Genomic DNA, 25,214 nt, shown 5'->3' with positions numbered 1-25,214 from the left:
ACCCTCTGCCTTCCAACAGCAAGCCAATTCCAAATCCATCCAGCCAAATTTCCCTGGTTCCCATGCCTCTCTGACTATGGAACCTTGTCAAATGCCTTACTAAAATTCATGTACGTTGCATCCACCACTCTACCTTCATCAGTTTGTTTTGTCACTTCCACAAAAAAGTTAATCAGGCTTAAGAAACAATCTCTCCTTATTTGATGACTTGTCCAAATGGTCTATCTAATTTACCAGTTCACAAGCATTTTCCATTCAGACAAGTGTGTAGATATCTTGTTGCCACACTTTCTTGGGCCTGAAAGCACAAGTCTTACTGTGACAGCAAGAAACTTTGAATTTGTGTTCTTAAAATTCAAACTGATTGAACACAAGACATCCATAATTGCAAGCTTATCTTCAGATTTCACGTTGGCTTTGTTTTAGCATTGTTGAAAATTTCAAGGAAGGTTGAAAGAAGATGAAAAATGTCATAACCATGTAGGATTCCTAAAATCAAGTCCCTTAATGAGTTATGTTAATTAAAATATTTTAATCGGTAATGAAATGGATCTGGTCCAAGCTTGGCACTTGCAGAAGTGTTCATGGACTTGCAGATAGTCATGTCCATATACAGTGATCAAATGGATTTTGGATATAAATTGCCAGAGTCCAGTGTTTACATTAAAAATCAGTAGGTCCTCGCACCTAACTACTGCCTATAAGCTTTTTCAGTGTTATTTGTGCAACATCTTTTAAGTTTTCCTTTGGCTGTTGGTGCTGTGAAAGGGTTTTCCCATTTGTAGCGCTTGGCAATTTTGTAACATTTCACCTTAGTAAAAATCCCATATAATATCCCTATTAAAAAGGTGTTTACTTTGAGTCACTCTTCCTCCAAGTGCAGGTTGTTGGGTAAAATGACTCATTTGGATTTAAAATTAAGGCAGAGAGGTCCACTGTAAATGTTGACCAAACGTGGACCAAATCCTGCAATCTGCTTTTAAGAAATTGCTTGAGTGAGCGCATGAAGGCTGGAGACAGAGAGCCAAAAATAGAATGCCAAAAAATGTACCCCCATTTTGGCCAGTATGGATGCAGTGGGTTGATCGGAGGCATATATTTCTATGGTTCTATATTCTATCACACACTTTGTACATAATATTTTGCCTTTTATATTATGGTTTAGCATATCAAAACATCTGAAGTCAACAGTGTAAACTGACAAAAATTGGCACTTTGCCGTGGAAGGTGACGTTGGGGCAGCAATCCAAGCATTTTATTATTATCACAAAGAGAAAATCTACAGATGTTGGAAATCCAAGCAAAATGCTGGAGGAGCTAAGCAGGCCAGACAGCATCAATGGAAAAGAGTACAATGGATGTTTCAGGCAAGATCCACCAGCAGTCCTGCTCTTTTCCATAGATGCTGCCTGGCCTGCTGAGTTCCTCCAGCATTTTGTGTGTTGCTTGCATTCTATTATCATTATTATTAATATTATATTAATGGATATAAAATATTTATAGATTATTCATGTTATATGAATATAATACATTATATTAATTGATATTCAGAATTATTCGTTACTTAACTACTGTTGTTAAATTTTCAGAGTTAGATTCTCAGATTCCTTCTTGGTTAATTTTTTTTGCGTGTGCGTCTGCGTGCATGCGTCCGTGCGTGTGCAATGTTGGCAGGATGATGTCTTTATCATGCCTTTACAAGGCGCGGAGCGAGAGAGACTGTGTGGCGCGCCACTCCCCATGCAGACACTTCGCAGCATTTTTCCCTTTATTTTACAAGGTCGAGTTGCGATCTCAACACTCAATCCGGCACAGATGGAAAGCGTACTCGGGAGCAGCTCTGACTGGGTTCGAACCCGGGAACCTCCGTTCCAGAGTCTGGCGCTGATGTCATTGCGCCACCAGCCGGCCGGTTCTTTGTTAATTCTATTGTAATAAATAGTACTAATGCAAAATTTCTTTTGTGCAGGCTATCCATTCCGTGGCTTGGCATCATGAAGGAAAACAATTTGTTTGTAGCCATTCAGATGGCAGCCTTACTGTTTGGAATGTAAAATCCTCCATTAAACCTGCACAAATTATTACACCACACGGTAAGTGCACCTTGAATGCAGTATTGTGTACTAGTTTAATTCGTTTGGAGGATTCTTCCTTGAGTTTGCTTAAAGAAAATTTTCCTTATGGCCTCCAGTCCTCATTGCCTATGAATAGGTGTTACAACTTGAATATTGATTCAATAATCTTAGCTGGTACAATATCGATTAATTGTTACTTTTTCATGCTTAGTCTTCCAATAATTTCCAATTTACTGTGTCCATAATTGCATTGCTTGTGCATTTATGGTTTTCCTCATTGGGTGCATTCTGGTAAATCTCTTCTGCACCCTCCAAGGTTCCCATATCCTTCCAGTATGAAGTGAGCTGAACTGAACAAATGTAATCTATCCAGAGTTTTACAGATCTGCAAAATTACCTTGCAGTTCTTGTACTCAATCCCCCAACTATTGAAGGCAAAAATGCCGTACACCTTCTTAACCACCCTATCAACTTGGATGGCAACTTTGAGGAATCAATGAGTGTGGGCTCCAAGCTCCATGGCCCCTCCAGTCCATGGCAAACTATTATTCTTCCTCATCCCACCGACCCAAACAGGAACAGCTTCTTCCCATCCTCATCAACTTTCTGAACAGACAATGAAGCAACCCATGAACACTACCTCAATATTTTTATTTTCTTTTTGTTCTGCTGAATTTAAAATATATGTGTAAATACATTTTAATATTTATATATTATTTGTAATTTATAATTCTTTATGTATTGTACTGTAGTGCCACCGCTCAAGAATAAATTTCATGACACATGTCAGTAATATTAAACCTGATTTTGATTCTGGCCTGCACCTGGACCATAATCCCCCATTACCCTTCCCATCCATGTAGAGTCAACATGAGGAAGAGAATTTCTGTTCAACAATTATGTTTTCAGCAGGGGGTGGAGTAGTGGCATCCACACCAGACTTGTAGGCAGGTGGTCCCAGGTTTGAATCTGGCCAGCTTCTTGCAATTTTCCATCCGTGCAGGGTTGAGCGTTGAGTTATAACTCAGCCTCAGAAAAAAACAGACAAATGCTAAGGAATAGACATGGTTGCCTAATGTGCCACAAGGCATGGAGAGGAACAACAAGAAATGTTTACCAAGTAATTATTTTGTATTAACTGTATTGTTATGTGGCATTTTATTTTGCTTTTATTGTGTTTTTGTTGTGCGTATTAATTTTAGGGAGCAAACTGAACTAATCAACTCTCCATTATATCAAAACTTTGCTTTCAGCAAAGCAGCCAAAAGATGGAAAGAAGCCAGAACCCTGCAAACCCATCCTGAAAGTGGAATATAAAACTTGTAAATCTGGGTATGTGATAATATTGCTCTGTGAGTGCTTTGTATGCTGAGTTGCCCTTGGTGATAGGAAAGTTTTCTTATTTCTTTTCCCTGCCAATTTTTGAGCCTTGTCAGCCTCCTCTTTAATAATAGCAAAGTCTCCAAATCTTCCTCCGTCCAGTCCTTGGAAATACTCCGTTGAAGGGTAATGAAAAAAGTTAATAGAGTTTAGCACAAAATATTATAAAAAGGACTTGTGCAAGTACACTGATGAATCATAACTGAAAATCAAAAATCTACAATGAAAATGAAGTGGTAAAAACAAAACGGACAGCAGGTTGAGCAGCATCTATGGAAGGAAAAGCAATTAATGTTTCAGATTCTCTCTTTTCATCAGAACTGGGTTAAAATAACATTGACTACTTATTACCCATTTTCCTTGCCATCCTTTGATAACCACAAGAAACAAGTTTGCATGTAAGGCCTGAATGTTTCCTTGCTATAAAGCCAAATCAACCAGAAACTAATTAGAGGTGGGGTAAGAGAACTTTTTGCTAGATTAGTATACAATCAAATGCCATAGCTGCAACATTACCTCTCAGCTTCTAAACTCAATCCCACGATTGATGAAGGCCAATGCACTGTATGCTTTCTTAACCACAGAGTCAACCTGCGCAGCAGCTTTGAATGTCCTGTGGACTCGGACCCCAAGATACCTCTGATCCTCCACACTTCCAAGAGTCTTACCATTAACACTATATTCTGTCATCATATTTGACCTACCAAAATGAACCACCTCACACTTAACTGGGTTGAACTTCATCTGCCACTTCTCAGCCCAGATTTGCATCCTATCAATATCCCGCGGTAACCTCTGATAGCCCTCCACACTATTCACAACACCTCCAACCTTTGTGTCATCAGCAAACTTACTAACCCATCCCTCCACTTCTTCATCCAGGTCATTTATAAAAATCATGAAGAGTAGGGTCCCTGAAGAGATCCCTGAGGCACACCACTGGTCACCAACCTCCATGCAGAATATGACCCATTTACAACCACTCTTTGCCTTCTGTGGGCAAGCCAGTTCTGGATCCACAAAGAAATGTCCCCTTGGATCCCATGCCTCCTTACTTTCTCAATAAGCCTTGCATGGGGTACCTTTTCAGATGCCTTGCTGAAATCCATATATACTACATCTACTGCTCTACCTTCATCAATGTGTTTAGTCACATCCTCAAAAAATTCAATCACACTCGTAAGGCACGACCTGCCTTTGACAAAACCATGCTGACTATTCCTAATCATATTATGCCTCTCCAAATGTTCATACATCCTGCCTCTCAGGATCTTCTCCATCAACTTACCAAACACTGAAGTAAGACTCACTGGGGTCTATAATTTCCTGGGCTATCTCTACTCCCTTTCTTGAATAAAGGAACAACATCTGCAACCCTACAATCCTCCGGAACCTCTCCTGTCCCCATTGATGATGCAAAGGTTATCATCAGAGGCCCAACAATCTCCTCCCTCACCTCCCACAGTATCCTGGGGTACATCTTGTCCGGTCCCGGTGACTTATCCAACATGATGCTTTCCAATAGCTCCAGCACACCCTCTTTCTTAATATCTTTTCACTCTGCTGTAAGTCATCCCTACGATCGCCAAGATCCTTTTTCCGTAGTGAATACTGAAGCAAAATACTCATTAAGTACCTCTGTCTCATTGAATATACCTATGCAGAACTCCACACAAATATCCCCTGAACATTTGCCACATTTCTTCCGTACATTTCCCTAAGAACATCTGTACCCAACTTATGCTTCCAAGTTCCTGCCTGATGGCCTCATATTTCCCCTTACTCCAGTTAAAGGCTTTCCTAACTTGTCTGTTCCTGTCCCTCTCCAATGCTATGGTAAAGGAGATTATCTCCAAAATGCTGTCCCACTGAGACATCTGACACCTGACCAGGTTCATTTCCCAATACCAGATCAAGTACAGCCTCTCCTCTTGTAGGCTTATATACATATTGTGTCAAGAAACCTTGAACATTCCTAACAAACTCCACCCCATCTAAACCCCTTGCTGTAGGAACATGCCAATCGATATTTGGGAAATTAAAGTCTCCCACCACGACAACCCTGTTATTATTACACCTTTTCAGAATCTGTCTCCCTGTCTGCTCTTCTATGTTCCTGTTACTATTGGATGGTCTGAATTTAAAAAAAAACACTCAGTAGAATTATTGACCCTTTCCAGTTCCTAACTTTCACTCACAGAGACTTCGTAGACAATCCCTCCATATCTTCCTCCTTTTCAGCATCCGTGACAGTATCTCTGATCAACACCTCTTTTGCCTCCGTCCCTGACCTTTCTGAAACATCTAAAGCCTGGCACTCGAAGTGACCATTCCTGCCCCTGAGCCATCCAAGTCTCTGTAATGGCCACAACATCATAGCTCCAAGTCTGATCCACGCACTTAAAGCTCATCCGCTTTGTTCATAATACTCCTTGCATTAAAATAGACATATTTCAAACCATCGGGCTGAGCGCGTCCCTTCTCTATCACCCACTTGTCATCCCATTTGCACTGTCTCCAAGCTTTCTCTATTTGTGAGCCAACTGCCTCTTCCTCCGTCTCTTTAGTTTGATTCCCACCTCCCAGCAATCCTAGTTTAAACTCTCCCCAGTAGCCTTAGCAAACCTCCCCACCAGGATATTGGTCCCCCTGGGATTCAAGTGTAACCCGTCCTTTTTGTACAGGTCACTCCTGCCCCAAAAGAAATCCTAATGATCCAGAAGTCTGAATCCCTGCCCCCTGCTCTAATCCCTCAGCCACATATTTATCCTCCATCCACTCTATTCCTATACTCAATGTCGCGTGGCACTGGCAGTAATCCTGAGATGACAACCTTTGTGGTCCTGCTTCTCAACTTCCTTCCTAACTCCCTGTAGCCTGCTTTCAGGACCTCCTCCCTTTTCCTGCCTATGTCTTTGGTACCAATATGTACCACAACCTCTGGTGGTTCTCCTTCCCACTTCAGGACATCGTGGACGAGATCAGAAACATCCCGGACCCCGGCACCTGGGAGGCAAACTACCACCCGTGCTTCTTTCCTGCGTCCACAGAATTGCCTGTCTGACCCCCTAACTACAGAGTCCCCTATCACTGCTGCCATCCTCTTCCTCTCCCTACCTTTCTGAGCCACAGGGCCAGAATCTGTGCCAGAGACATGGCCACTGTTGCTTCCCCCAGGTAGGCCATCCCCCCCAGCAGTACTCAAGCAGGAGTACTTGTTGTCAAGGGGTACAGTGACGGGGGTGCTCTCTAGCTTCTGACTCCTGCCCTTCCCTCTCATGACTGTTACCAACTTATCTGTCTCACCTCCTCACTCTCCCTGACCAGGCGAAGGTCATCAAGCTGTATCTCCAGTTCCCTCATATGGTCCCGAAGGAGCTGCAGCTTGATGCACCTGGCGCAGATGTGGCTGTCCAGGAGGCTGGGAGTCTCCTGAATTTCCCACATCTGACACCAAACATAGAACACCGGCCTCACACACATACCTCCTGTCTGTATTCTACACAGATAACCTATCTCGCCTTGACCCATTATCTCTGAAGCTCCGTTGAGCCAAAGCCTTCCAACTCTGTCTGCCTCTACTGCGTCGCCTGCTTCTTTGGCGCCCGCTCTGTAAAGCTGTCTCCTTTTATCAGTAACCATTCATCAGCCAAAGATTGAGTTATAAATGGTGACAAATGGGAGTGGGGTTGAGAACAAATGGTTGTGAGAAACTTAATGAAAGCTGAAATATTCATCAGGCAGGCACAAACTAAGAGAGTGAAAGATTGACAATTTTGCAAATTATCCTTTAATCAGAACTGATGAAAATTATTAACCTGAAATATGAAATCTGCATGAAGTTTTTAAAAAGTACTTCATTAACTTTGAGTGTATCACCATGGTTTTGTTTTCATTTTGGTTTCAGATTTCCAGGATCTGTTAATGTTTTGATTTTATATTGGTGTATTATAAGTTCTGTTGTTAATCTGTTTCAAGTATTCATTTCATATTACTTAGTGATACAATTTCAGAATCAAGAGAATTCTCTTAAATTGGGGTCAGGTTCATTCCCAAGAAACTAAACTGTAGTTTTACAAATCTATGTTGCTACACATTCTGTAGGAAAGCATACTTAAGTATTTTAAGGAATGTAGGCATGTTAAAAAAAAACATGGTTTGACAGTAAACTGTGGTGTTGAAAATGGTTGGTGCTTAGAGTATGTCAAAAATGGGATGGAAACTCTACCATCTGACATGGGGGAAACTATCAACTTCTCAGCCAGACAGATAATGGAAATTTATAAGATTTGCAAGCAATAATGTAGTAGAACTGATCGTTTCAGGTTTACATATATTAGTTATCAAAATTGTGATACGTGATCCAAGACCCTGTTGACTTCAATTGTGATTGTCGAGATTTCTGGAAAGAAGCAAGGGTGGGTGTTTAGAATCAGAATCAGGTTTATTATCACTGACGTATATCGTGAAATGGCAGCAGTACAGTGCAGGACATAAAAAGTTGCTGTAAGTTACAAAAAGAAATGTAAAAGATAAGTAATAGTGCAAAAGCAAGAGCAAAAAGTGAACTATTGTTCGTGGTTCCATGGTCTATTCAGAAAACTGATGGCAGAAGGGAAGAAGCTGTTCCTAAAGCATTGAGATGTGTTTTCAAGCTCCTGTGTCACTTCTCTGATGGTATTAGTGAGAAGAGAGTATGTCCTGAATGGTGAGGGTCAATAATGATCGACGCCACCTTCTTGAGGCATTACCTATTGAAGATGCCCTCGATGTTCAGAATGCTAGTGTGCTAATGGAGCTGGCTAAGCTTATGACCCTCCGCAGCTTTTGCAGATCCTGTGCATCGGCACCACCATGCCAAATGGTAATGCAACCTGTCAAATACTCTCCATGATACATTTGCAGAAATTTCCTAGAGTCTTTCATGACATACCAAATCTTCTCAAACTCCCAATGAAATATAGTAGATGGCATGCCTTCTTCGTAATTTCATCAATATTTTGGGCCCAAGATAGATCTTCAGATATGTTGACACCAGAAACTTGGAAGTTGCTCACCCTTTCCACTGCTAATCCCTCAAATGAGGACTGGTGTATGCTTTCTGGATTTTCCCCTTTCTGAAGTCCACAATCAGTTCCTTGGTCTTACTGATGTCGAATTGTTGTTGCAATGTGACACCGCTCAACCAACTCACTTCAGGACACATCTCTGAGATTCTGCCAATAAAGTTGTGTTATTGGCGAATTTATAAATGGTATTTGAGGCTGTGCCTAACTGCATAATTATGGATATATAGAGAGTAGAGCAGTGGTTCTTCAAAAGCATTTAAAACCTAAAACTTCCATATAACTTTTACATCTGAGATTAGGGTTTTACTAGCTCTTAAAGATTTCTGGGCTAGATTGAATCTATTTGGGTAAGGTAAGCATAGGCAGCCTGGTTTTATACTCTCCATCTGAAGTTATCTGCCTCACAGCAGGTATTCAGTTAGTTCAGTTATTGGTATGTCTCAATGGGAACTTCCCTTTCTTCCAAATTCCAATAAGTACAGTCCAACCTAGTTGATTTCTTGTCATCCCAAGTATTAGTCTGCTGAATCTGTACTGCGCTGACCCATAGCTAAGTACATCCACCTGCTGGAATGGTTCATTGACAAAAATTCAGAATCAAGCAAATCAGGATGATTATTTAGTGTGTGTCAAAACAATTGTCAGGTGCTGAATTATAAGAAATTAGAATAATACATTGTTGTTTTCCAATTATGATCTATGTGTTGCTTTGTATAAAAGATGGTCTTCCAGCATGGTGTTTGTAGAAATGAAATATTAATTTGGGACTTAGCTGTGTATCCCTACTTGGACATAATCAGATTCCAAACATTTACATGATTCCAACTAACATTTATGATTTTTTTGTTTCCAGAGACCCTTTCATCATTTTTTCTGGAGGACTGTCCTATGACACTGTAGGTAGAAGACCATGTTTGACAGTAATGCACGGAAAAAGTACTGCTGTACTTGAAATGGACTACCCAATCGTTGACTTTCTTACCCTTTGTGAAACGCCATATCCGAGTGGTATGTTTTGTCTTGTAACCTGATTTGCATCAAATATGACAGTTGTGTTCTGCAGTCACTGAAGTTCAGATAAATATTATTCACAAGTACATTTGCTCTTCATTGGAAAAATTGCATTAGATGTTTACAAGTGGCAACTGACTTTCATTTGAGGCAAATTCTGGATGTAAGCTGTTAATGAAGAAAAGTAAAAAAATATGTAGTTCTCTTATTCCTTTCATAACATCAGGATAACCCAGAATACTCTATAGCAGCAAGTACTGTTGAAGTATAGTCACTACATCTTGGGGTATTGGGTTGGAATTTTTGTCCATGGTAGCTGCAGCAGCACAGAGAAACATAAGTAGATGATTTTGATACTTCATAGTTGAGAGAGAAATATTGGCCAGGTCAAAATAGAGAATCCCTTAATAGTGCAGTTTTGCATTAATAGAGTCATGCAGCGCAGAAGCAAGCCTAGTAGTCCATTATTTCCATATTGAACATCAAGTACTTATCTGTAATACTGCTTTACAGTACATGGTCTTCTATGCTTTGGCAATTCAATTGTTTATCTACATTCTTCTTAAATATTGTGAATGCTTGTTTGTTGCCTTATGATGAAGACAAGGCAATGTGCTCTAGTATCCAATTCTTTCTCAGACCTATCTTTTTATGAAGTTCTTTTCCAAATCTGTTGTAAACATCCTACCCTTAGCCTACGCTTTCTGGTCTCTGTTGTGGGGGCAGAAGATTCCTGCAGTCTACTTTCATCAAAAGTCCCTCATAAGTTTTGTATAGCTCTGTAAGGATCCCACCCCCACTTGTCTCTGCTCAAAGGAAAATAATTGCTTTCATAACTGAAACAATGTGTCTTGGTGAATCAACTCTATGTCCTCTACAGTGCAATCAATGCAGTGAGGTGAGCAGAGACAATAAACAAAGTCTGTGTTTTTACATTTTATCTGAAAAACGGCACCTTCTTGATCATGATCATTATTCTTCAATCCTCTGGAATGTGATTTGAACCCCTGACTCTGACTCAGTCACAAGAGATCTACATTCAAGCCATGACTAATATCTCTATTAAACCAGCTAGGTGTGCCTGACATTACTCATCCCAAAAGTAAACTTGCTTACTTCAGCTGGGTATGCATTTCATTTCAATCTCCACTTATGTTTTAATGTAAGTAAAAGAGAACATGAAAAAGTATTATTAAATTACCTGTAGCCGTATAGTCACTGAATTAAGGTGGAAATGTTGACCAGTGATGAATTTGAGAGGCCATTTGGTGTAATTTGACACTGGTGAAATTAACTGCCTATTTTTGCTCAAATCAGTTTTCCTTTTGATGGCTGGATAGATTCTGTACCATATTGTGGATGTTACTATGACCAAGGAGGACCTTAAGAGAATGGCCTCTCACCTTGGCAGTATTGGTCATCACCCCATTGTATTACATGCACTGTTTCAATTTTCATCTGATATCAAAATCGCAATCACCAGCAGTACCTTTGTTCAGAACTGTTATATATTTTTTTAAAAGCACCTAGAATTTTAAATTACTTTCAGCTTCAGCAGTCAATTATGTAATGTTTGTGTTAAAATGAAGCCCTTAAATAGGACTACTGAGTGTGAATCATTCACAAAGTTTGATCAAAAGTTTGCTCTGGGGTCAAATGCAACATTAAATTTGAGAACAATCCAATTCAGCCTCACAGTTGCTTGTCAAGGGGTTTCATTGGCTACTGAATTTCAGGTGGGCAGTCATGATTTTTAGAGAGAGGAGTGGGCGGTAGTGAGATTGAGCTGCCTACCGTCATTTCAAATCCAGAGTCCAGATGTTTACAAATAGTGTCAACTAGGGGGAGCAAAATTAAGAGAAATGGGAGTAATCTGAAGATGTATCTTTGTGGGGACAACAGAGATAACTGCAAAAACAGAAATGGCAATTATTTGATTCATTAGGGAAACATCCCAAGATTGTGGTAACATATCAGAGGCTGTAGGCAAGTCAACAAAGGCAGAGAGGGATTGGATACTGATGTCACAGACCCTTCCAGTATCGCTGGATTTTGATAAGATCCTTTTGATGTTTAGTACTGTAGCAGGAAAAACAGATTGGAGGATATAATCAGAGTTTTATGAAAAATGAGCATGAAGTATGAATGTCAAGAAGTTAAAAGACAGGATTACAGATGGGCCTTCAGTTTGCAATGAATGGAAGGATGATCCAAGAAGTTCCTGCTTGAAGAGAAAGGCACCAAAGGCAGATTTGAAGCTGCAGTGTATAGAACTGATATACCTGATCTTTGCTTGTCTGCAGCTGACTCAGCATGAGATGAGGAACTGCTGTGTGCTTGTTCTTGCAGAAATGTGGCTCCAGGAGAACATACCTTGCACCATTAATCTTTAGGCCATACCACTCAGGGACCTGTGCGAATATTATTTTATGACTATATGTACTGTGTTTTGCACCTTTGTCCCAGAGGAAGGATGCTTCGTTTAGCTGTGTACATCTGTGTGGTTGAATGACAATTAAACTTGGAATTTCAACCTGAACAGGCAGGGCAAGCTATTAACATCACTAGCTGGCATGATTGCAGGGAAGGGAAATTGGTCATTAAAAACGGACAGACTTGCATTTACATTATGTCATTCATAACTGTTTGAGATCCCAAAATACATTTTGCCAGAGCAGTAATTTTGCAATGAAGTCAATATTGTAATATGGGAAAACAGCTAAATTATAAATAGCTTGGTTACATGAGCAGTACTTTAATAATGTTCAGATAACTTTTTGGTGGTACTGACTCAAGGATAAAAATTGGCCAGGATGCCACTGATAACCACTTAAGACCATAAGACCGTAAGACAAAGGAGCAGAAGTCGGCCATTCGGCCCATCGAGTCTGCTCCGCCATTTTATCATGAGCTGATCCATTCTCCCATTTAGTCCCACCCCCCCGCCTTCTCACCATACCCTTTGATTCCCTGGCTACTCAGATACCTATCAATCTCTGCCTTAAATACACCCAATGACTTGGCCTCCACTGCCGCCCATGGCAACAAATTCCATAGATTCACTACCCTTTGGCTAAAAAAATTCTTTGCATCTCTGTTCTGAATGGGCGCCCTTCAATCCTTAAGTCATGCCCTCTTGTACTAGACTCCCCCATCATGGGAAACAACTTTGCTACATCCACTCTGTCCCTGCCTTTCAACATTCGAAATGTTTCTATGAGGTCTCCCCTCATTCTTCCAAACTCCAAGGAATACAGTCCAAGAGTGGACAAACATTCCTCATATGTTAATCCTCTCATTCCCGGAATCATTCTAGTGAATCTTCTCTGTAACCTCTCCAACGTCAGCACATCCTTTCTTAAATAAGGAGACCAAAACTGCCCACAGTACTCCAAGTGAGGTCTCACCAGCACCTTATAGAGCCTCAACATCACATCCCTGCTCCTATACTCTATTCCTCTAGAAATGAATGCCAACATTGCATTCGCCTTCTTCACCACCGACTCAACCTGGAGGTTAACCTTAAGGGTATCTTGTACGAGGACTCCCAAGTCCCATTGCATCTCAGAACTTTGAATTCTTTCCCCTTTCAAAAAATAGTCTGCCCGTTTATTTCCTCTGCCAAAGTTCATAACCATACACTTTCCAACATCATATTTCATTTGCTACTTCTTTGCCCATTCTTCGAATCTATCCAAGTCTCTCTGCAAACTCTCCGTTTCCTCAGCACTACCGCCCCCTCCACCTGTCTTCATGTCATCAGCAAACTTAGCCACAAAGCCATCTATTCCATAATCCAAGTCGTTGATGTACAACGTAAAAAGAAGAGGCCCCAAGATGGACCCCTCGGGAACACCACTGGTAACTGGCAGCCAACCAGAATAGGATCTCTTTATTCCCACTCTCTGTTTCCTACCAATCAGCCAATGCTCTATCCACGTATGTAACTTTCCCGTAATTCCATGGGCTCTTATCTTGTTAAGTAACCTCATGTGTGGCACCTTGTCAAAGGCCTTCTGAAAATCCAAATATACAACATCCACTGCATCTCCCTTGGCTAACCTACTTGTAATTTCCTCAAAAAATTGTAATAGGCTTGTCAGGCAGGATTTTCCTTTAAGGAAACCATGCTGAGTTCTCCCTGTCTTGTCATATGCTTCCAGGTGCTCTGTAACCTCATCTTTGACAATCGACTCCAACAACTTCCCAACCACCGGTGTCAAGCTAACAGGTCTATAATTTCCTTTTTGCTTCCTTGCCCCCTTCTTAAATAGTGGAGTGACATTTGCAAACTTCCAGTCCTCCGGAACCATGCCAGAACCTATCGACTTTTGAAAGATCATCGCCAATGCCTCCGCAATCTCCACAGCTACTTCCTTCAGAACACGAGGGTGCATTCCATCTGGTCCGGGAGATTTATCTACCTTTAGACTATTCAGTTTCCTGAGTACTTTCTCTGTTGTAATTGTGACTGCGCACACTTCTCTTCCCTGCCACCCTTGGGTGTCCGGTATACTGCTGGTGTCTTCCTCAGTGAAGACTGATGCAAAATACTTGTTCAGTTCCTCCACCATCTCCTTATCTCCCATTACAATTTCTGCAGCATCATTTTCTATCGGTCCTATACCTACTCTCACCTGTCTTTTACTCTTTATATACTTGAAAAAGCTTTTAGTATCCTCTTTGATATTATTTGCTAGCTTCCTTTCATAGTTAATTTTTTCCCTCTTAATGACCTTCTTAGTTTCCTTTTGTAAGCTTTTAAAAACTTCCCAATGCTCTGTCTTCCCACTAATTTTTGCTTCCTTGTATGACCTGTCCTTTGCTTTAACTTTGGCTTTGACTTCTCGTCAGCCACGATTGCATCCTTTTTCCATTCGAAAATCTCTTCTTTTTTGGAATATACCTGTCTTACACCTTCCTCACTTCTCGTATAAATTCTAGCCACTGCTGCCCTGCCGTCCTTCCCGCCAGTGTCCCTTTCCAGTCAACTTTGGCCAGTTCCTCTCTGATGCCACCATAGTTTCCTTTACTCCACTGAAATACGGACACATCAGATTTAGGCTTCTCTTTTTCAAATTTCACAGTGAACTCAATCATGTTATGATCACTGTCTCCTAAGGGTTCCTTCACCTCAATCTCTCTAATCACCTCCAGTTCATTACACAATACCCAATCCAGTACAGCCGATCCCCTAGTGGGCTCAACAACAAGCTGTTCTAAAAAGCCATCTCGCAGACATTCTACAAATTCTCTCTCTTGAGATCCAGTGCCGACCTGATTTTCCCAATCCACTTGCATGTCAAAATTCCCCACATGAAAGTGCTTTATGATCTTTTTGTTGACTTGAGAGAGCAGATAGTCCATCAGTTTAACATCTTATTAGAAAAATTGCACTTCTGACTGCAGCACTCCTTCGGTATTGTCATGTAAACATTGAAGGAATATAGGATGTGTCTCATGACTGCAGTGGGCCTGTTGAAGACTTACAGGATGATGGAAGAGAAACTAAAGAAAGATGTGTATTTGGAGCTTGGGTGGAGTGGAATCAGGAGAAGAAATTAAACCCAGTGAATTATAGCAAGGGAAGGAAATGAGAGAGACAACTAGATAGCTTCAATCTTAACTGCTTGCAGTCATTCAAGAAAATAAACTGGCAGCATGGCAAATGTCATAATATTTGTGTGATGATAGAAAATGAGGGTTTTATATAAGAGATTTGTAGAACAAAGTGAAATGTTCAGAGGAAGGGATAATGTTCAATAAGCAAAAGGACGGCCTGTGGCATTGAGAGCCACTCTGCCACCATAGTGGTCTTGGTGCAATGAAGTGTCAAAAGATACAACCAGGTAGGGAAACTTCATCTTGAACTTGTATAAAGGCTACAATATCAAATCAGTCATCTTTTAATATAGTATTTTACTTAAAACAGCTGGAGCTGTGTAAGAACTGGAAATCCCTTTCTTTATGAAATGAGCAGTGATTTTACAAGTGTAAAGAAAGGAAGCTATTAAATAACTGCAGCACCATGTTAGCGAATCAGGATTGTAGTTGCATGTTCATTTTGTTAGAGTAAAAGTCAAATGTCTGCTGTCCATGAAATCTAACCAAAAGCAGGATTGATAGTTATTGAAGGATTTTGCCACTGCTAAAATAAAAATATATGAATCACATTGTTGCTTTGAGCCAAGGAAAACATATGGATGATCTTAGAAATAGAAATGGAAGAGGTACAATCCTTGCTGTGAACCTCAATCCTACCTCTGGGTTATGCCTTACTTCAGGGAGCTGCATTAATTCTCGAACCCCTTTACATGACAGTGCGCATGCGCCAGTCGTTCATGCAGCCTGTTACAGTTGCTCCGTAGTTCCTTACTTCTAAACTTTTTAACTTAGTTATTTGTTGTATTTTTTCTCACGGTAACACGTTGAAGCTGCACCCTCTGTAACATGCTAGTGGAGAGAGTTTTACTTGTTTTTTTTAGCACTGGAATTAGTTACATTCGGACACGTCTCGTTGACATGGCAGCAGGATGGCCGCATTGTTTATGCCAGGGAACAAGTGATTGCGCTCATGCCCGCCGGCTTAGCAAACAGAGCAGCGGACATATCGGCTGAAGTCTGGAGGAAAACACACAGAGTATGCAGAGGGGGATCAAAAAGGCGAGGGTAGAGGACCTGTTCAAGACAACAGAGGCTTATGGAGAAGAGAAGTTATAAGCCGTGTCTCCCCTCCCTCATCATGGGAAATGTGAGATCGCTGGGGAATAAAATGGACGAACTGACGGCGCTTGTCAGGAGTCAGAGAACATTTCAGGAGAGCAGTGTCATGTGCTTTACTGAGACGTGGCTGCACGAGGACATACCCGATCAAAGCATTTCCATAGAGGGCTTCCAGACCGTTCGAGCTGACCGGAATTGCACTGAGAGCGGTAAGCGTAAAGGAGGGGGGCTTGCAGTTCTGGTAAACAACAGATGGTGCAATCCTGGAAATATTACGATCAAGGAACGGGTCTGTAGCCCAGATATTGAACTTTTTGCTGTTAGACTCCGGCCATATTATTTGCCAAGGAAATCTTGCCTACAGTTGTGGTTGTTGTGTACATGCCTCCCTCTGCCAACCTGACGTCGGCGTGTAACATCATTTACACCGTCATAGCCAGATTACAAACCCAGCACCCGAGTGCCCTCATTACCATCTCGGGTGACTTCAACCATGTTACCATGGCTAGAACACTGCCCAACTTCACGCAGTATGTGAGCTGTGCAGCCAGAGGGGAGAGGACTCTGGATTTGATGTACGCTAACGTTAAGGATGCATACAGCTCCTCTCCCCTCCCCCCACTGGGAAGGTCAGATCACAACCTGGTGCATCTAAAACCCTGCTACGTGCCTCTGGTGAAGAGTAAACCTGCAATTTCAAGGACAGTGAGAAAATGGTCGGAGGAGGCTTATGAGGCACTCCAGGGTTGATTTGAGGTGACAGACTGGCAGGCACTCTGTCAGCCACATGGAGAGGATATTGATGGGCTCACAGAGTGCATCACTGATTACGTCAACTTCTGTGTGGACTGCAATGTTATGACAAGAACTGTCCTTTGTTATTCACATAACAAGCCATGGGTGACAAAGGACATCCTGAACGCTAAAAAGAGGGCGTTTAGAGATGGAAATAGGGAGGAGCTGAGGGCAATACAGAGGGACCTGAAAGCCAGGATCAGGGAGGCTAAAGACAGGTACAGGAGGAAGCTTGAGTGGAAACTCCAGCAGAACAACATGAGAGAGGTCTGGAGGAGGATGAGGACCATCACTGGGTTCCGGCAAACTAGCAGCAGAGGAACTGAAGGCAGTGTGGACAGGGCCAATGAACTTAACCTGTTCTTTAACAGATTTGACATTGTGGCCCCTGCCCATCCCCCACATGAGCCATCTGTTGTCGGCCCCCAACCAACACATACTCCACTCTCCCCTCCTACCCCTTCTCACAGTCCCCCACCCTGCTCTCATGACTATACCCCTTCTCCACATGAAACCACCACGGTGGGCTTCACAGCTGCACAGGTGAGAAGACAGCTGAAACGTCTCAACCCAAGCAAAGCTGCAGGACCAGATGGTGTCAGTACCAGGGTGCTCAAAGCCTGTGCCCCTCAGCTATGTGGAGTACTTCGCTATGTATTTAACCTGAGCCTGAGGCTCCGGACGGTTCCTGTACTGTGGAAGACGTCCTGCCTTGTCCCTGTGCCGAAGACGCCGCGCCCCAGTGGCCTCAATGACTACAGACCGGTGGCATTGACCTCCCAGATCATGAAGACCCTGGAGAGACTTGTTCTGGAGCTGCTCCGGCCTATGGTCAGGCCACACTTAGATCCCCTCCAGTTCGCCTACCAGCCCCGACTAGGAGTTGAGGATGCCATCATCTACCTGCTGAACCGTGTCTACACCCACCTGGACAAGCCAGCGAGCACTGTGAGGGTCATGTTTTTTGACTTCTCCAGTGCGTTCAACACCATCCGCCCTGCTCTGTTGGGGGAGAAGCTGACAGCGATGCAGGCAGATGCTTCTCTGGTGTCATGGATTCTTGATTACCTGACTGGCAGACCACAGTACGTGTGCTTGCAACACTGTGTGTCCGACAGAGTGATCAGCAGCACTGGGGTTCCGCAGGGGACTGTCTTGTCTCCCTTTCTCTTCACCATTTACACCTCGGACTTCAACTACTGCACAGAGTCTTGTCATCTTCAGAAGTTTTCGGATGACTGCCGTAGTTGGATGCATCAGCAAGGGAGATGAGACTGAGTACAGGGCTACAGTAGGAAACTTTGTCACATGGTGTGAGCAGAATTGTCTGCAGCTTAATGTGAAAAAGACTTAGGAGCTGGTGGTAGACCTGAGGAGAGCTAAGGTACCGGTGACCCCTGTTTCCATCCAGAGGGTCAGTGTGGACATGGTGGAGGATTATAAATACCTGGGGATACGAATTGACAATAAACTGGACTGGTCAAAGAACACTGAGGCTGTCTACAAGAAGGGTCAGAGCCGTCGCTAATTCCTGAGGAGACTGACGTCCTTTAACATCTGCCAGACGATGCTGAGGATGTTCTACGAGTCTGTGGTAGTCAGTGCTATCATGTTTGCTGTTCTGTGCTGGAGCAGCAGGCTGAGGGTAGCAGACATCAACAGAATCAACAAACTCATTCGTAAGGCCAGTGATGTTGTGGGGATGGAACTGGACTCTCTCACGGTGGTGTCTGAAAAGAGGATGCTGTCTAAGTTGCATGCCATCTTGGTCAATATTTCCCATCCACTACATAATGTACTGGGTGAGCACAGGAGTATATTCAGCCAGAGACTCATTCCACCGAGATGCAGCACAGAGCGTCATGGGAAGTCATTCCTGCCTGTGGCCATCAAACTTTACAACTCCTCCCTTGGAGGGTCAGACACCCTGAGCCGATAGGCTGGTCCTGGACTTATTTCATAATTTACTGGCATAATTTACATAATTTACTATTTAACTATTTATGGTTCTATTACTATTTATTATTTATGGTGCAACTGTAACAAAAACCAATTTCCCCCGGGATCAATAAAGTATGACTATGACTATGCTTACCTAATGGTAAACGTAATTTTGCAGAAGCTGGAATTCCAGAGCAATACAGACAAAATGCTGGAAAACCTTGACAAGTCAGGCAGCACCTGTGGAGAGGAATAAGTGATGTTTCGATGTGAGAACCTTCATCAGGACTGGCTAATCTGATTATCTAATGTTGTTACAAGGACATTTACCTGCTGCTGATGTCCAGATTCTATTTTGCCTATTTAATAATAATTAAAGGGATTCACACATTGATTAAAGCCCAAATTCTGGAAACTGTTTCAATCAGATTGTAATTTTCTGATTAATTTGATGTGTTTTTCAATTTTACTGCAGATTTTCAGGATCCATATGCAGTTGTCGTTCTTCTGGAAAAAGACTTGGTAGTTGTAGATTTAGGACAAAATGGGTAAGATTCAACTTGATGATTTTCGTTGTAATATCTCTGGTCCAAAGTATTGCAATTCAACTCTTTATATAGCAGTTTAATTGAAATAAAAATATTTTTATAACTTGGGGCTGCCTAAATTGATGAAATATAGCTCGTGATGTCACATGTACAGCTGTTTTTGAGCTGTGATTATTCTCCTGACACAGATGATGGGATAGAAAAGATATCTTTCAAAAAAGATAGGAGTACAGTGGGTTACAAATTGTGGATATCGTTAGACAATGGCCACGTTTAATCATACCTTTCACAACCTTTATAGAGGCTGTACTGAAGATATTGTAAGTTTTATTTCAATAGTAACAATGGTAAATTACAAAAAACTTGATAAACAAACTAAGGTTTTAAGGAACTTATAGTTTATGCCGGGTGGTGGGGTGGAGATGTTTTTCTACCAAAGGAGGTGTAAGGTGTTCCTTCCCTCCACTAGCCTACAGGTCACCCTTGGGCAAGGTGTAGCACCTGCTTAGCCCCCCCACCCCCCGAATCAGAGTCACGTGAAGCCATTGGAGCAAGTGGTCATCTGATAAGCTGGTGCATATCACAAGTCCTGGTTGTGCAATCACTGACACCGGGCAGACAATCTCTGAAGAGTATTGATAATGGCTAGGGTCACCTGCCTTGTAAAGACACTTTCCAGAAGAAGGCAATGCCAAAGCACTTCCGTAGAAAAAAAATTGCCAAGGACAATCATGGTGAACAAACAAGTTAATGGGAATTTGATTGAAATTTCAAGATACCGTGCTGAAATGATAGAAGATATTTTCTCTGGGGTGCCTAGAACCGGGGTAGGTCTAAATTTAGAAAACCCTTTTATGTGCAGATAACAAAAAAAAATTTCTGCCTTGGCATAATTTGTTTCATATCACATTTCATTCAACAGTATGGATTAACTTTTCTGCCTTTTCTTCAGTTTAGATCTGCATATTTTAAACTGACTACCAGTCTATTTGATAAGTGTTGATGCTCCTTGTAGGCCTCATTAAAAGTGTTAAACATTGTTGGAGAAAGTATGTTGTTAACTATTAGTTAGTGGAAGGAAATGGAAAAACTCAGTCTGTGGACAAATCTCAAGCAGTAGCACCCTTCTGTCATAACTAGGTGTTGGCAGTGATCACATTTTGCACAGTTCATTATTTGAAATGAACTCATCTGAAAAGTTTTATTAAAATTTACATTATTGCTACATTATTGGAGCGAAGTAATTTTAGCATTTCTTTTTAATGAAAAACTTGCCACAGTGTCCTTTAAAATTGGTTAAGTGCCTGTTGATATTTTTGTCTTCCAGTTACCCTATATTTGAGAACCCTTACCCTTTGGATATACATGAATCGCCTGTCACCTGCTGCGAATATTTTGCTGACTGCCCTGTTGACCTAATTCCTGCACTTTATTCTGTAGGGGCAAAGCAGAAGCGGCAAGGATATAGTAAAAAGGTTTTAATTTTTTTTTACAATTCAAAAAGTTTGTTCAGCCAGGGACTTGTGTTTTCAATCACTTTCGCAGAAGTTTGCATAATGTAGCTTACAATATGCTTGCTATTTAGAGTATGCTATATGTCACACCATTGCAAGAGTAGTGTCTAAGTATTCTGTGCTCCTGCCAGTTTTGTAAAGAGACAATCTCTGAATTTCTAGTATTGCTCCAGCCTAATTCAGAGTTCTTCATATTTCAATATAAAAGTATGGATTTACTGGTCTTTATTTTAGTGGTTTTGCATAGTATTTAAATTGTTACTGATACACACCAAGAAACTTTAAAGAGGAGCCAGTATCTTATTTTAATGCATTTATATAGTGACAGGCTCTATCACTGGCACATGTTTTCTTTCTGCTTTCAACACCATATGTTTCTGAATAAATCTACCATGTACCACATTACCAAATAGCTGAATGACTTAGAGCTACAGCTGTCCACTGTTCTGTTCTAGTCTAAGCTACATTCAATATGATTGAGAGCTTGAGGACTGTGTTGTTCCTCCCATGCTTTCTGCAGTACTCATTGTTTCCTACTTCAAGATAAAAGTGAAGTAGAGGTATGAACCTTGAAGATCCTGCTTAGAAGTACAGCTTTCTTATCCAATAGAACAGGGCTAGATGATTGCATAAGTTTTTGGTTCGTATGCTACGTGAGAAGAGACTTTTTCCAACAAGAAATTATTATGCTGCCTATGTTTATTTTCATTATATCTTCTAGGAATGGCCGATTAATGGAGGTAATTGGGGTTTGGGCACTCAGAGCTACCCAGAGATAATTATTACAGGGTAAGTAAACAAAATTCAGTCTCGAATCAGTCTTTACTCAGTTTGAAGCTTAAGTTTTGTTTCATATGATGTTTATTTGTTTTCAAAAAAAAAAACTTGCACTTGTGGGTGGTCTTTATAGATTAAGAAATAGAAGTTGATGCAAATCTATTCAAGGAGTTGTTTATATGCCTCTTCTAGCACCATTAATCTTGTAGAGACATATAGTACAAAGGTAGCCTTGTTACTAATGGGTGAAAGAAAGCATGCTAGCTCAATGGTAGTGAGTTTATTGTGTAGTCAAGAATACTTACTGTTAATAGTACAGGTTGAAGTATTTTAGTCTAACATCTTTGGGTCCTGACAGAGTGCCGGACCAGAAAATCATCTGAGCATCCCCAACATAAATGTCTGCCCACTTGCCAGGCTCGCCAGTTCACTCTGCCTGTTCTTTAATTTGCCTCCCACCACAAGCCTCCAGTCTGTGGATGATTGTCCTTCGCAAACTAGTTCTCTGCACATTTTGTGTTTGGTTATTACCCCCAGATAAATTCTCTAAAAACATTTATTTTAATTCTGTAACTAATTTTGCTGACACACAATGTTAATATGACTGATATGACTGTTTGTCCTGGTGTCTTCTTTGCAAACTAATGGCTTCCAGATTCAAAATGTGTCAGATGACTGGAGTGGCTGGTTCAGAGAGTTTCAACCAGTATTTCCCAGAAATTACAAAGAAGCAGACCATTTTTAGACTGTATAATGAAAAATGAGCAAGATAAATGTAACAGTCCATTGATGCATGAATGTTTATCTGTTAGCAGACTTTGTAGGTTCAAAATAAGGGTAGATCTTCCAAATTTTGTTTGGAACTGATGGCATTTATACTCCTAATCACAGGTAAAATGTCAATCTCAGTGTTTGAATGCATGTCTCAAAATAACAACTAAAGTTCGAGAAGTGATAAGACAAGCAGTGTCATTGATAATCATGGACAAATTTATTGACCAGTAAATCAAGAAGATCTAGAAGAACATACTATGGTGTAGATCCATTTTATACACCTGAGAGGTAACAGTTGTTATTCCTGAGAGAAAACGGCTCAGTTTCGGAAAGACAAATGCCATGGATGCAGTGAGATTTAAGAGATGGGCCTTGTTTTGTTGCTATTGTCATGGTGTTCTGTAATCATTATAGGCATCTTATGTTGACACCAGAATCTATGGTGATGCTTTCAGGCTTCCCCCAGCACATCCTCAGGTGTTGGTTGATAACACAAGCGACACATTTCACTATTTGTTTCAATATATGTGATAGATAAATTAATCTGAATTCCATGTGCCTTTGTAAGAACTGAAAAACGCATAGTCAAATAAGCAGAAATAGTGAATATGTATTTTGGGGTGCAGGCCAAAGTTCGCATGGTAATCATTGAATTACGGCAAAAAGAGAAGTTGGATTAAAACTTGAAGTAATCAGCAATATCTGTGGGAGGGGGGTGAGTTAGCTATAAATGGTTGAATTAGTTATTGACACCCAAAGCTTGCATCATGTCCTGAAAGAAGATGAGGTGTTGCCCCTCTTGCATTAACATTTGGCATCATTGGAATAATGCAGGAGGCAGAGTCAGAAATCATGGTATTAGCGAGATAAAGAATTAAAATGAAGGTGATTGGAAGCTCAAGGCTACCATCATTGACTGAATAGACATGTTCTGCAAAAAAAAGTCACCCAACCTACATCTGATTTCCTTAATGTAAACAAGCACACTATAAATACCAAATGTAGTAAATTGGAAGTAAAAGTGAATCACTGCTTCACCTGGAAGGACAGAATTTCTACTCCTAATCTTTTGTTTCTTTACTTGTACTATGAGGAAAGATTTAACAAGTTCATGCATTTTTCCAGTTCTGGTGAAGAAATATCAATCTGTAACATCCTGTTCTCCCTTTTCTTCTCTTCCCCCTTTCTGCATTTTAGACTTTGGGAATCCCATTTGTTACCAAGTTTATGGATTGAAAGTATGGTGATTGATGGAAGTGGGTTTAAAAATTCAAAGGAAGTGTATGACATATTTTGTTTGATAAATTCAGCACTAACTTGACAAGCAAAGTACCTGGTTAAAATATTTGTGATAATTGAGTGTATTTGATGCCGAGAGAGAAGCATAATTTAATCTCAAATAAGGGACAAGGTCTGTCATAGCTTCCTCCTTGTCCCAAAATTATTTCCAACCGATTATGATAACCCTTAGATTAGGGCAATGATTTTTGAGCAAATTAACAAATGCTAGCCTTTGTCTATACCATTGAAGAGTTAAGTCTTCGATTATTATTCCTGTTTTGGCTCTTTTTGTACTCAACGGCAATCTCTAGCATTGATTCCCTGGCACGTTCAGTTTTGGTTTAATCACCTCCATTTGTAATATATATGTACATAACATATTAATTTCCATAGATGCTGCCTAACCTGCTGTGAGTTCCTCCAGCATTTTGTCTTTGTTGCTATGAACATAACATGTTATAACGAATTGTATATTGATGACAACAACCTAAGATCCTTGACATTGAGTATTGTGGGAGCACTGTCAGACCTTGCATTGGACCCACTGTCATGTCAGAGTAACTGAAAAAGAGAAATACATGTCAGTCACGTTCATATTTTAAGAACAAATTAAAACAAGAAAACACCGGAACAGAACAGATAGCATGAAAGGTGCCCAGGGGAGGCTGTGGAGAGGAGCTATTCAGAAGTGATAAGGTATGGGAACAGTGGCTTGATGCCAGTGGCAAAAGGCCAAAAGGCGGTGTCCTAAGAGGAGGATGAGTAGTGTTTGAAGCGTGAGAAAGGGTAATCGGTGAGGGATTCGAAAACAGTAGGTACAGAGGTGATGGAAAAGGGGATTAGCATCATGGCAGGCAGAGAATGTATTGAGCTGCACATACAAGTACAAAGATGAGGCCTCTGCTAAGGATAGACTGTTCTGCTTCAGGGAGGCCAGAGGGTATGGTTAAAATTTGGCAGGCATTAAAACTGGGGTCAGTCTTGCAACATTTTGTATGTTGAAAGGTATGGACAGAGTGGATGTGGCAAAGTTGTTTCCCATGATGGGGGAGTCTAGTGTGAGAGGGCATGACTTAAGGATTGAAGGGCGCCCATTCAGCACAGAGATGCGAAGAAATTTTTTTAGCCAGGGGGTGGTGAATCTATGGAATTTTTTGCCACTGGTGGCAGTGGAGGCCAAGTCATTGAATGTATTTAAGGCAGAGATTGACAGGTATCTGAGTAGCCAGGGCATCAAAGATTATGGTGAGAAGGCGGGGGAGTGGGACTAAATGGGAGAATGGATCAGCTCATGATAAAATGGCAGAGCAGACTCGGGCCGAATAA

General features: G+C 41.2%; 1 protein-coding gene across 7 annotated transcripts in view; it reads left to right on the top strand.

Annotated features, from left to right (window-relative positions):
• Positions 1 to 25,214, top strand: part of LOC140201476 (syntaxin-binding protein 5) — a 228,458-nt gene that overhangs the window by 73,679 nt on the left and 129,565 nt on the right. For all 7 annotated transcript variants that reach the window (XM_072265644.1, XM_072265649.1, XM_072265645.1 and 4 more), the window contains 6 exons: positions 1,970 to 2,093; positions 3,329 to 3,407; positions 9,378 to 9,532; positions 19,470 to 19,542; positions 20,870 to 21,017; positions 21,778 to 21,845. In XM_072265644.1, the coding sequence (XP_072121745.1) occupies positions 1,970 to 2,093; positions 3,329 to 3,407; positions 9,378 to 9,532; positions 19,470 to 19,542; positions 20,870 to 21,017; positions 21,778 to 21,845 (647 nt within the window). The remainder of the gene's footprint in view (positions 1 to 1,969; positions 2,094 to 3,328; positions 3,408 to 9,377; positions 9,533 to 19,469; positions 19,543 to 20,869; positions 21,018 to 21,777; positions 21,846 to 25,214) is intronic.

This window comes from Mobula birostris, chromosome 8, assembly GCF_030028105.1.
Source record: "Mobula birostris isolate sMobBir1 chromosome 8, sMobBir1.hap1, whole genome shotgun sequence".
Taxonomy (NCBI): Eukaryota; Metazoa; Chordata; class Chondrichthyes; order Myliobatiformes; family Myliobatidae; genus Mobula; species Mobula birostris.
The sequence above is the reverse complement of the archived record's forward strand: the minus strand, read 5'-3'. Positions and strand labels throughout refer to the sequence as shown.